The following is a 12,852-nucleotide window of genomic DNA, read 5'->3' on the forward strand; positions in this document are numbered from 1 at the left end:
CGGAAGGAGGGGGCGCTCCGAGAGCGGGGTCGCGACACCGACGGACAAAACCAAACTGCTCCTCCCGCTTCCCTACTCGGAGCTCGCTGACGTCACAGCCTCGCGCCTGCGCACCAGCGCGCCAGTAGGGCCGCGTCCCCCGTGGTTTGCGCGCGGTCACCCAGCGCGAGCCCGGCCGCCCCCCCGCAACCCATGGGCATCCCCGGGCTGACGCGCTACGTGGAGGAACACGGCGAGTTCTTCACGGCGCTGCACCTGCGCGACGCGCGCCTCGTCATAGACGGCAGCAGCCTGTACCACCGCCTGTGGCTGGAGGGCGGCCTGGACGCGGCGCGCGGCGGCGACTACGAGGCGCTGGCGGCGGCGGCGCGCGGCTTCTTCGCGGCCCTGCGCGCCTGCCACCTGCGTGCGCACGTGGTGCTGGATGGCGGCCGCGAGCCGGGCGAAGCCAAGCTGGCCACGCGGCGGCAGCGCGCCCGCCAGCGCCTGGAGGCGGCCGCGGCGCTGGGCCGGGGGGTGCGTGGCGCGGCGGTGCCGCTGCTGGCCCGCGACGTCTTCCGCCAGGTGCTGGCGGGTGCGGGGGTGCCCTTCGTGCAGTGCCTGGGCGAAGCAGACCGTGACGCAGCAGCGCTGGCCCGGCGCTGGGGCTGCCCGCTGCTCGGCTCTGACAGCGACTTCTGCACCTTCCGCCTGCCCGCTGGCTACTGCCCCCTCGGCTACTTCCAGTGGAGGGACGTCGCCGGAGAGAGCCCAGAGTGCTACATCCCCACCCGCTGCTTCTCGGCAGACAAGCTCTGCGCCCACTTTGGCCGCCTCGACCAGGCCCTGCTGCCCCTCTTTGCCCTGCTGAGTGGCAACGACCGCGGCCGTCTGCCAGCCCTCGACACCTTCCTCTGCAAAGCACACCTGCCCACGCAAAGTTGCTGTCGCCGCCGGGGGGCAAGGAAACACGGGCAAATCTGCAGGCTCCTGAGCTGGCTGGCGGGCTTTGCCAACCCTGCCGAAGCAGTCGACAGCGTGGTGCAGCATCTCCGAGAGCACGAGAGGCAGCAAGTAAGAGAGCTGCTACATGCCTCCCTGGATGAGTATGAACGGGCCGACGGGAACCTCGAGGACTTCTTTGAGACAGGAAGCTACGAGTCACGGGTGGGCCGGGAGCTGGAGTTACCCTGCTGGATGCTCGGGTCCCTGGCAAGAGGCGACCTGTCTCCCTTCATGACAGATGCTCTGATCCTCAGACGAACGTTCCTCCATGTGCAGGTGGAGAACATGCAAAGACCAAGCGCTCATGCTGTAGCGCTGCCCATCCGGCAGGTGATCTACGGGTTGCTTCTGAATCCTGGCCAGGACTCAGAAACCTGCGGGGACGCGAAGCTGCCTGCACAGCTGCCAGTTGTTCAGGAATTTGACAGATTCCAGAAGACCCTTAAGAAAACATTTGTTCAGACTACAGTGCTGCCTGTGCCATTTTGCAGTGACCATCTACCTTTGGACAAGTTAACCAAGGTATATGGCTAAGGCAGCAGATGTTGTGGATAATGATGTTATACAAATGAAAGGAAGAAAATATCCACCACCCAAGTCAGCCAGCTTGCTATCAGATATGCTGGTTATTGTTGTTAGCAAGACCATACCATGTAATAAGTGTTGATGCTGGGGAAGGTGGGGGTGCAGTACTCTACGCTGCCATCATTGAATGCTGGCTCCAGCCAGGCTGCAGTCCTGCACCAAACTTTAAGCATAGAAATCTCAGGGGCGGGGCACAGCCCACTCCCAATGCATTACTTATAACCACTAGGCTTCATTTGTGAATGGTTACAGACTCATGATCTTTAGTTTGCAACAGTCAAAGAGACTGCATCTCTCTTCCATATTACATATTTCTTTTTAGATGATACTTGTCAGTACAGGCAGAACTGATTGTCATTCCCATATTTAATGTTGTCCCAAACTTTCAATTATAACTCCTGTGTTGTTTTGAATATAAGCCTTCAGAAACCAATCTTATAGACCAAAACTTTAGGAACAAGAATTCTGGGGGATTACTTGTTTTTTGGGGGGGAAAGCAGGAAGATTAGACTTGTATTTAGAGGCGTCTTTCCATCCCCCTGAAAACTCATTTGGATTTAGTCAGACTTTATATGTTTCAGAAAAATCCATTATGTACTCCAGTAGAGTGCACTGGAGAGCGTCACACCAAAAACTAACTGTTCCAGCTCTTTGTACAACTACAAATAAAGCAGGAACTGAAGTTGCTTCTTGAGCAATGCTGGGGTTGAAATTCTACAGGAAACTTGTAGGTTGAGCTCTGGGATTAAAGGTGCCAGTTCTGTGCACTATATTATGGAGCAACTCTTGCCATTAAGAGGAATGGAAATATTTCCCACACCCATTTTAAAGATGCTTAATTGTGAGGTTACACAAGGTTGCTTCCGGGCAAACTGGAAATAATCCAGATCTTGAATACTGTAGGGATGGCCATTCTGACTTTCAGAGTGAATGTGTTGAATCTGTTTTTACAGCAGTGCATTTACTTATTTAACCATCCTGGCAACATGTGTTTTCCACTAGCAAGTAACTGTTCCCTAAATTATAGCAGTCTGCTGCTTAGGTCCACCTGAAATTGATACTTGTTCATGACCCACAAACTCCCACTCCTCCAAAGCAATACAGATATTAAGGCACCTTAATCTGGCCTTGGTGTGTATGCAAGCATGCTAGTCTTTCATTAAATCAGGACACATTTTTTGTAATACAATTTTTTTAGAACTGTGTAACTGATATACATGCACCAGTGTTACTGCACTTCTGTAGGGTCTTTTAAAAAATAGTCTAATCTATTAGCTCAGTGGTTCTCAACCTTTTTAGACTCAAGGCACCCCTCACAAACTGCCAGCATTCAGCTTTCACTTTATTATTATTATTATTATTATTATGGAAAAAAAATTAAGCAGTTCTTCAGTTGTAAAGAACTCAGACCACAGCTGAATGTTTTTGACACTATGGATTCTATTTGGAAATCTTGGAGTGCTGCAACACCCTGGTTGAGAATTACTGTATTAGCCAAAACTCGTATGAAGTGGGGCTCCTACAGTACAAGTGAAACAAGTGCAGACCTGTGAAATATTTCATATGGAAGAGTCCACTGTCCAATTTGGATGGGGCCTGCTCAGAATGACTTAAATATGCAATGGTGACTAGATTTTTTTCAAGTGTGCTCAGCTCTAATAGGTATATAAACAAAGTGGACATATTTTTAATATGTATATTGTTTAAAATCCTATTTCTACACCTACGTCTGACTTCAACTTGAAAAGCCTAGCCTTACATAGTAAATACCACAAAACATCAACCTCATTTTCTTTTAATGATTCCATGTCCTGACAAAAGTACGCACTGCACAGAAGATCTCTGAAATTTGTTAAATGGGGAAAAAAAGTCATCTACATTATTTCAATATTAAAGAGTTTTCTTATTTTTAACAAAAAGTGATCGAAGTACTAGCTGTTTAACACTAAAGTATGTTATTTGAACTGGGGCAAAGTCATCAAAGAAAATATAGGTGCAAGTGGATGCAGTAAAACATCCATTTTTTTAATGTAAAATTGTGACTGCTTTGCAGGTCCCCATGTCAGATCGCCTGAAGCTTCTGTTGGAGACCCTTGGAGTGAAATCTAACATCCTAGAGCCTATCCCCAGCCACTTGCAGCTCCCTGTTGCTGTAACCTGCTATTGGACACGTTATTCAGAACCTACAGTGAAACTGCATCATTTGAAAGCATTACTTCTAGGAATTGTATTTGGAGAACTGCAGAGGACAATGAGTAGCCCAGGTAGGTCTCCAAAGAATTAAACCTTGGCTTCTTTCATTCTAGATGCTTGGTTTACATGCAGATGAGTGTCCTGGTTATAATTTTTCCCTATTCTTAACTTGTCCACATCCATACAAATGAACGATAACTTATACTCCATCCTAAGCAGTAAATTTTTTACATTGTTATTCAAAAATAAGGTTCTGTCCAGCAGTTGAGAGCTGAGGAATTTGAATTTATAAACTCAATTCTGTTTCCAATTCACCCTGTCTTTGGAAGGTCATCTAACTTTTCTGTGCCTCTTTAAATGGATAAATAATATTCATATATCCTGTGAGGTGGTATCTGCCTTTGTAAATCTTGCATTGGGACTTTAAGATTAAGAGGGCTACAAGGAGGGGTAAATGTTTATCATCAGACTTAGTATGCAGATGTTTAAAAAAAAAAGGTGCAGCTTCCATCACTGAGAGACATGCTTCCTATAGGAAAAGTTGTGTTACCAAGATATGAATCTTTGCTAAACTTACCTTTACTTACAAAAAACACTCACGTTGCCCGTCTTATGGCAGTGCATTCTAATTCCAAAGCCATGGTTAGTACACGGACTTTAAGTACAGAACTTCTTCCATTTCTGTGAGAACTTTGTTCTTTCTGGGAGAGGAAATGCAATTATGTTTGTTATAAAGACACCAAGTGGCACCTGCCACCCTAAGATTTGAGGAATCCCTGATTTGAGGGAGCAAGAAAGTGCATGCCAAGGTGGGGGTTTTTTTTCTTTCAGAGTTATGGACGAGAGAGGATGGACAATGCAGCTCCCATTTGTTTCTCATTAATTGGCAAAAAGTGAGGGACCTTTTAATTATTTTCAAGTTGGTCCACTGCTCATGTAATGTGTGTGCTTGTAGTCAATAAGCAAGTAAAATGACTGAATTCTCAATAGACACACAGATTGTGGTTCTTAAGCAATAACAATTCAAGATATTTTGAATAATTCAGTTTCTTCTAAAGCTTGTGTATAGAACTATTACTACAAGAGGTCTATAGGTATCTATCACAGAAGAATGTACAAAAAGTCTCCAAAATACTCTCGCTTGTCTTTTCAAACTCTAGGTCCTGAGGTTTTCCATGTTAAAGACAACAAGGTAGCATATGACCATTTTCTGAAATGGAAGGAAAAGAAACTGCAGAATACAGGCCTGGATTTAGATACAGCCCACACATTTTGTCAGTGGCAGTGCTGTCTCCAGATGGGATTGTATCTCAACCAGCTACTCTCATCTCCTCTCCCTGAGCCAGACCTAACTAGGTAAGAATTCATAACAGAGTTATGAAGTGTTGCAGGTATAATGCCACTCTTCCATCCTATTTCCTTTGTTATCTCATATTACATTTGCTGTGCCTTTATGAGCTTCTTGGGTTAGAGATTTGCTGAAGTTGTAAGAGTTTATCTTCTTTTATACAGTACACTCTGACACTTAACAAATGCTAGCAGCTTCTAATGCTTCAGCAACTCAGCTTTTCATAATTACTGCATACATTTTTTGACCCAAGATATAACAATCTCCTTTGAAATGTTTTAGCAAAACAGTTTTCTTTCAATACAGGCAATATGGGGTGATCTGTAACAGCTTGCAACATTTTGGTTGTCAACTTACGTGATATAGTGGCTCTTTCTGACCTTTGCCTTATAAGAGATTGCTGTGACTGAAATCATGCGACATTAAAATTCGCAAGCTTAAGGCCTGATCTCCCACATGCTTAGTGAGGCCATCAAAAATATTCAAGGGATTAAAACCTTTTAGGTAGCATGCACCAGAAACTGGGCAAACAACTGGAAGAATGAGCAGAGAAGTAATTCGTGAAGATAAAAGTACAAACTGAAAACCTGAAAAAGAATTAAACTTTAAAAGCATGTGGAAGTCATCTGGAACTTTACAGCGAGATGCTAAGCAGTTGCATTGTAGCAGTATGGTTTATACGATGTATTACAGAACAGTTGCATACATTATAGTATAAACACTTTCACAGCTTATTTCTAGCATCTGCATTTTGGGTTTATATCGAAGTTAAGGGCCCTATCTAGATATAAATCTAATTACAGGTTTATTCCAGCTTTCTACTTAAATTCAGCATTCTCAACAATATTCAACATGCTGGGAAGTCATTTCTCTTTCTAGGGGTCCAATATGTTCTGTAACTTGTTAAATGCAGAGACATAATCCTTGTCTTCACATAATCTTACTTACCTTTGTAAATTAAAAATATTTCTTTGCTCACATGTAGTGTTCAAATAAAAACAGCACAGTGAAACTTGAAGATATGACTAATGTTCCCAAATTCTCAGCAACTAGATGCTAACATAATCCAGCTTTTCTGATCAAATACAAACATTGTAATTTATAAAAAAAATGTAGCTGTCATCTGAAGTACTACATTTTGCCTGTTTTCAAAAGACTATTTTCTTAAAATCTGTATTGTCCCTATGAATAGCTATGTGATCATGCACCTACTGACAATTCGGATTTGAATAGAACATTGTGACATTGGTTTAGCCAGCTTTTCTAAAAGCTTATATAAGGACTAACTTCAGTGCAGCTGGGGCCATACATTGTGCCAGTGTGCAGCTGTGGCCATATGCTGCAGAAGTGGGACCCCCAGCACTGCTGCTTCCCACCAGGAGGAGCCCTCCTGGGATTTACCTGCCATACCGGAAGGGCACAGCCCCACACTGTGCAGGCTGAACAGTGGTGCACAGCAATGGGAGAGGCAACTGAAGGGGCCCACAAGCCATGTGCTGGCCCCGCTCAGGCCACCAGTTGGACAGCCCTGGCTTAAACAATCATTTTTCAGAGGAGCATAGCTGAGAAAATCATGGATGAGATTGCGGCTTAAAATTTAAAAAAAAAAAAAATCAATTTAATTAAACAGCATATTTTTCCTAGATTTATAGATATAGAAGGTTCTAAATATTTTTTTCCTTCTTCCTTTGACCAGGCTGTATAGTGGAACTGTTGTGCATAGACTGTGTCACGAGCTTAAGTCATCACCCTCAGCAGAAAGTCTACTTAGCCTGTCTCCAAAGATAAGTCAGCTTTATTTTGATCTGTTACATACTGTTAAGTCAGCTGTACCTTCAGACTTCTTTCAGAAGACCAAGTTTAAGTCCTGCAAGGAAAAAAAGAAAGCGGCTAATCAGGAAGAGACTACCAGTAAGTGTGTAACAATGGAAATTCAGCCTTTACATGATCTCAATAGATTTGCATTACTCGAAATGGAAGATTAATGACGACACATGCAAGGAATGATCTTTAATGCTGCACGAATGGGCAACAGTTACGCTGAAGTGCATGGATTGTATTGGAATTTGACTGGCCTGTTCACAAAATTTGATCCAAACTGGATCTTTTTTTAGAATTAATCCTGTTGCAGGGATTTTTGTGCATTAAATATTACATATTACAGTTTTCTTAATTGTAGGTATTAAGTTATTGGAGCTTTCTTAAAGTAATCAACGAGTATCCAAGCTCTTCAAGAGTAGAAGAATAAAACAAGTTTGGCACTTCAAAGCCAGGCTCTTTAAGATTACATTCTTCCCTCATCTCCAATTCCCTCTCAGGAAAGAAAAGATCTTGGACACCACACTGGAAACCCATTTTAAGTTCACTTTGGAGGTATATATTTAAACCATTTTAACTTGTAAGAGGATGCTGACTTAAATTACATTGTAGTGAAAAACAAGTAATGCTGCTTTGCATTTGTCAACAGAGGTTAACGTCCATTGACTTATAGTGGAAGTCAGGCCATTTGCACCTTCCATGTGATATTCCAATTGCTGCCCTGTCATGGGAGGACAAGGAGGAACCTGTGCCTTTTCTATCCTGTTTTGCTTAAGAAAAAAAGAAATATGGAGTTTTAATACTACTGAGAGCTACCACAAAATGGCCTTTTCTCCCTTCTCCCTTGAAAAGTATTTGTTACCACTTGAGAGATTGGCAAGAAAAGTTTCCCTCCCTGAAGGCTCTAAAAAGAAGAATGTTAAAGATGTGAGCTATAATTGTCTTAGCACTTGGCATTCAATAGAAAATGTTTGGTGTACCTCACATGAAACTTACGTTATTTAGATAACAGCTCTTAGGATTTCAGTAGGTAGTTACCCATTATACTGCTCAGCTGAGATCGTCAGTTCCATGCACATAAATGTAAGAACAAATCATATTTTTAATATGTCCTTTGCAATAAAAGCTAGTATTAATTATATGTCTCTTTCTCTGGATTAAGAGGTTCTTTGGTTATTAACTGCATCTGTCATTCGGGCTTTATCCAGTACTCACCAGATCTCAAGCACCTCTGATCTCTGCTCCATCTTTGCCTGTTCCTGTGCTTTCACTCCCATTTCCTAGACTGTTTTTCATAGTGAAATTTCTAGAAAAGATTTTTCAGGAAACATTTACTTCTTAGATAGAAGTTCTCAGCCTGAAGTGGTTCTCTCACAGGGATCTGAGGTTGATCAGGCTAAAGTCACAGGACATCAATAACATATTGATACATTAGTTATATTGCATTTTCCTTCTGATGGATGATTATCCATTATTGCTCTTATGAGTTCATTGTCCTAAGTACATGGATAGATTGTTTGAAAGTTATCCAGGAAATATATTTTTTTTACATGTTTTTAAGCAGCCTGATCTTCAAGAGTAACAATTTCTATAAAGCAATAGCTCTAAGACATAGTAATATTGATGGCTTTACATATAACATTCAACATTTTTACACTTGGAAAATATTTACCAGATCGGCTCAAGGAGTTTAAATTCTGTCAACAAAATCACATTCATTGGAAACATGCAAAAATGAGGTTCGGGGAGAGAACTGTTTTGTAAACCTGTACCAGTCTTTTGTCAAACATTTTACTCCAAGGATGTTACTAAAACCCAAAAGCCACCTTTCTTTTCTGAAAACAAAAACACACTAAGGAGCCCATGTGATAAAGAACTGTGCATAGAACTGGGAGACGGGTATCCCTGGAGCCAGATGGGCTTATCAGTTAATGTTTTGCACATAGAATTCAGTTGTTAAATTTTGCAGGTTGCAGATGATTTCAGATGCCCATATTCCTGAAAAATAAACATTGCGTTAAGCTGTTTGAAAAGAAGTGAGACACTTAGTACTGTTTAGATTTATGAAAGGACTACTTGCAAGATAGAAAGTTTGCAAAAAAGTTTCTTCCTGTGCCTAAGGCCTACCTTGTTTTTCAGTAACTTACCAGCAGATGGCACCCAAGTACAATCTTAGAGAAAGTTAACCATTCTATGCTATTTTGAATGCTATTTCTTTTCTTAACAATAGCAAACCACTTTATGGACTGCACCACTCACAGCTACAAAGCTGCAAAATTCACATCTTAATTTAAGTTCATGAGTAGAACCCAAAATGCTCACTTAAGCACAGATCTTATTGAGTCCAGTCTTTTTGACTATGTAAACATTTATTTGGCCCCAGGAGGTGTACGGCCAAGCTGATTCTAGGTAGTTTATGTTGATAATCTCAATGCATTGTTCTAAAAAGACAGCCAGAGCTTCACACACATGTGACTCAGCTATTTGGGTTTAGAGAAAGAGAGAGAAATGTCTCTTAAATAAACTATTAAAATAAAATTGGGATGTGCATTTTAGAAAGCTGATGAATTTTGAATGGAACTAGTCTGGTGTACTGTTTAAATCTGCATTTTAAAAATGTTTCAACTAAATTGATAACTTATAGGTGTTTTGCATATCCAAAGTAGACACTATCCTATAAAGCTGAAAGTCCCAAACAATTCAATTATTTGTTTATAAAAATGAAAAGAAACCCCAAGAAAACTAAATATTCATGCTCACTGAAGGTTTGAGAAAAGGAAAAAGGTTACTTGTGCATCTTAAAAAGTTACTTACAAAGTTATATTGGCTTTAGCAAGGTTTAGGGCATCTGATAAGATTCTTGTGCGATTAAGGTTTGTCAGGTAGGCAAAGTTTGTACTCAGATACATGTTTATATTTTTAAGTTAGGAAGTTTCTGTAAGCAGAATCACTTTCCAAATTTTTACTAATGAATTGTCAGGATTATGATGCATATATTTCACAAAGTATGTAACTGGAATTTGTTTAAGCCAACGATGCCCAACCTTTTCATCTCATGGGCCACATGGGCAATGCTAGGTCCTTCGTCAGGGCAGATTTGTCTGGTGGCCCTGATCCAGCATGTGGGGCAGGCAGGGCCAGAACCTTACTCTAGCTGCATGGCAATGGTCCGATCTGGCCATAGTTCAACCACATGGGGCTTGTAATTTTGGCAGTGGCTTAGGGGTGGTGGTATTAATTGCCACCGCTCCCCCCAACATTATATTTCCTGATCCTTGGGGGAGTGCAATGGGCCAACTGTGACCCATATGCCAGGGACTCAGCACCCTTGGTTTAAACCGTTTATTTATCTCAGTCTCTTTGAGATGTATTGTCCAAATTTTTCTGCTTATAGTAGTGGCATCAATCCCAGGATCTAGGGATCAGAACCATTTAGTCAGTTTTATCCTATGGCTCACTCAGGTTGAAGTTCAGAGGAGAGATCCTGAACCAGCCAGATGTCCTGCCTTCTGAAAAAGATTACTAAAATATGACCAGAAGGCATTCTGTGAGCACTATACAACTCCCGACAGGACAAAGGAAAGAACTCAATATTGGAAAGTGTTGCATTTCCCATTTCAAAATTCAGCTACCTCCTGTAAAGCCAGGTGAACTGAATGTTGTATACCTTCATTAAAAAATTATTGAAGCTTAAATCACTATTCAGAATATCAATAAAATGAATATATTTATTACATCATCTTAAGATCCAGAAGAGGTCTCCAACCATCTTTTGAGTAATTAGGGGGAGAAAGGTGGGGGAAACTTGACCTGAATTGAAGAGGATGAAAATGCACCTTATGCTTCAGATGATCTCAAACTGGTAAGCCTAGAAAGGGAAAACCTCTCCCCTCTCGCCACAGGTGGCCCTAAATGGTTGTTCTAGGTGCTCACTTTTGAGCAACAGGGTGCTAATTTTAAGTGCTTCACTTTAGGTTCCTGTAATTAAGGAATTTGGTCTCAATTCAGGCTACTTTCCAGTTTTGAATGAGCAATATATTTCCTTTAGTCTGGCCTCCCACCTCCCCGCCAATGAGAGGTATTTTTCCTGATTTTAAGATATATAGGCAATTGCCAGTTACTGGTTGTTCTAGTGTGCATCAAAGTTTTCCACGTGCAGTTGTAGTCTCTGGTTACTTTTTCAAATATATACAATACATTAAAAAGATACTTTGACTTCTACCTTCCTCATTTTCCTAAATGTTCAAACTTCAGCCCCATCTAAATTTTTTTCCTTCTGGCTTCCCTTTGGGTTTACTCTTCTTAAGAATGTCTTCATCCTGATGTGTTGTAATAGGGTTAGAGTATTGTTATGGCTGTGACAGTCCAGGAAATATAAGAATAGGCAAGGATTTTTCAGTGTTACCTTTATTTGACAAACAGTATAGTTGGAAGAGACGTTAGACAAGATTTACAGCACCAAGTGCCCTTCCTTGGGTTTGTGCGCCTGACAGCTTGTCTAATGCGTCTCCCAACCATATAGTTGGTCCAGTATGAGATATCACAAAAAAAACTACTTGCCTCATTCTTCAGATTAGTCAAGCCTTGAAAAATAGAAATAGTGTTCAGGGTTGTGGCAATAAATGGACTGTTTTTCCCCTTAAGCTTCATTATAACTACCAGTTTTGTCCCTGAAACCACTTACGTGACAAGGAAAGTCTCCTGGCTCTGCAGCAAGAACACTGGGCATGTCCCCATGAACAGAAGGAATGTGCATTTCCCCAGGGATAACTACATATTTGTGCTATTGCTAGTTGTCCCCAGGGAACACCCCTGCACGCACACTCTGGCACATGGCAAGTAGCCCTGTATAGGGTAGAAGAGGCTGGGGCTGTCATCTGGGCTGGCCCCCACAGCCTTTCCAAAGGGACTCCAGCATCAGCGATCTGGGCCCATGGCTAGCAGCCAGAGCATGGATCTGGCCAGCCAGGCTCCTGTTTAGGGCGGCATACACTGCTGCAATGTACACCGCCCTGCTTTTTTCTGGGACAGGTTTTTTGACACAGGCATCACCCAGTGTCAAAACTATCCACCATGCTGCAAATTAGCATGGTGAACATCTGCATGCACACTGTGTGCAGTTTGCAGCACCATAGGTCTGCGGCACTGCAAACTGCACATGCATGCTGATCTGGACATGTTCTAAAATGATCAAATATAACTTCTCATAACCACAATTCCTTACATCCAGAAAGAAAGCAGCACACTAACATAGTAGATATAATTATTTTCTCTACCTAGCTAGCATTTATTCTTCAGACATCTTTTATTTAAAGTTATAATTTATAGTTCATATTTATTTGAGCTGGGTGTGAGGTGAGGAGAAGGAATAAAGTGAATATCCAATCAATTCCCCTACCTCTGAAGTACAGGGATGGACAAACCATGTGATTGTTAAAGTAGCTGTAGTGAACTAAGGTAATTAAGACCTTGAATTCAAGAATGTGATTAAGTTATTCACTGCTGTTTCAAATTAACATTGCATTAAGCCTTGCTCTGTATTTGAAGCATCTAAAATAAACACCACTGAACTATCCAGAGTGCCCAGACATTACTGTAAATTAACACTAGTTTGGTTATATTGAGGCAATTTGGTAAAACATTCTGTTCCAAGAATTGCTCTATAATTTGGTTGACTATAAGCCGGACTGCAAGAAGAAATATTCTGACATTTCCTTAAGTAACAGCAGAGATAGAAAATGGAGTTCAGCTTCATTCAAGGGGTGCAAAAATCAGAAATTCATGGTACCCAAGAGCAAGAATCCCTGTGCTATCATTTATCATGTTGAGAGGGAAAACTGGAATTTGATTTCTCCAGAGAGGCCAGAAAACAAACAAGATACTTCAGTAAAATGCTGGTTTTGTTCAAAACATTGGCTTAGACA

The 12,852-nt window shown here is 41.7% G+C and overlaps 1 protein-coding gene across 2 annotated transcripts; it reads left to right on the top strand.

Moving 5' to 3' along the window:
• The first annotated feature begins 173 nt into the window (after window positions 1-173).
• On the top strand, window positions 174-12,720 carry ASTE1 (asteroid structure-specific endonuclease 1). Of its 2 annotated transcripts, XR_016442201.1 has the most exons (5): window positions 174-1,506; window positions 3,623-3,833; window positions 4,923-5,118; window positions 6,807-7,483; window positions 7,578-12,720. XR_016442201.1 is itself a non-coding variant. In XM_090046392.1 (4 exons), exons 1-4 carry the CDS (start codon window positions 193-195, stop codon window positions 7,093-7,095), a joined length of 2,010 nt encoding a protein of 669 aa, XP_089902518.1. In that variant the 5' UTR covers window positions 174-192; the 3' UTR covers window positions 7,096-12,720. The 2 variants fall into 2 exon arrangements, 1 of the variants encoding a protein (XP_089902518.1); XM_090046392.1 differs by having other exon boundaries at window positions 6,807-12,720.
• Window positions 12,721-12,852: the final 132 nt, after the last annotated feature.

The sequence above is a fragment of the Crocodylus siamensis genome, chromosome 5 (genome assembly GCF_052110815.1).
Source record: "Crocodylus siamensis isolate JL-2025a chromosome 5, ASM5211081v1, whole genome shotgun sequence".
Taxonomy (NCBI): Eukaryota; Metazoa; Chordata; order Crocodylia; family Crocodylidae; genus Crocodylus; species Crocodylus siamensis.

What these genes read in the sequence shown, in the direction of transcription:
- ASTE1 (XM_090046392.1), top strand. Translation starts at nt 193, where the DNA reads ATGGGCATCCCCGGGCTGACGCGCTACGTGGAGGAACACGGCGAGTTC. An exon ending in CTTTGGACAAGTTAACCAAG is followed by an intron (nt 1,507 to 3,622) that starts GTATATGGCTAA and finishes ACTGCTTTGCAG; the next exon opens with GTCCCCATGTCAGATCGCCT. An exon ending in CCTGAGCCAGACCTAACTAG is followed by an intron (nt 5,119 to 6,806) that starts GTAAGAATTCAT and finishes TCCTTTGACCAG; the next exon opens with GCTGTATAGTGGAACTGTTG.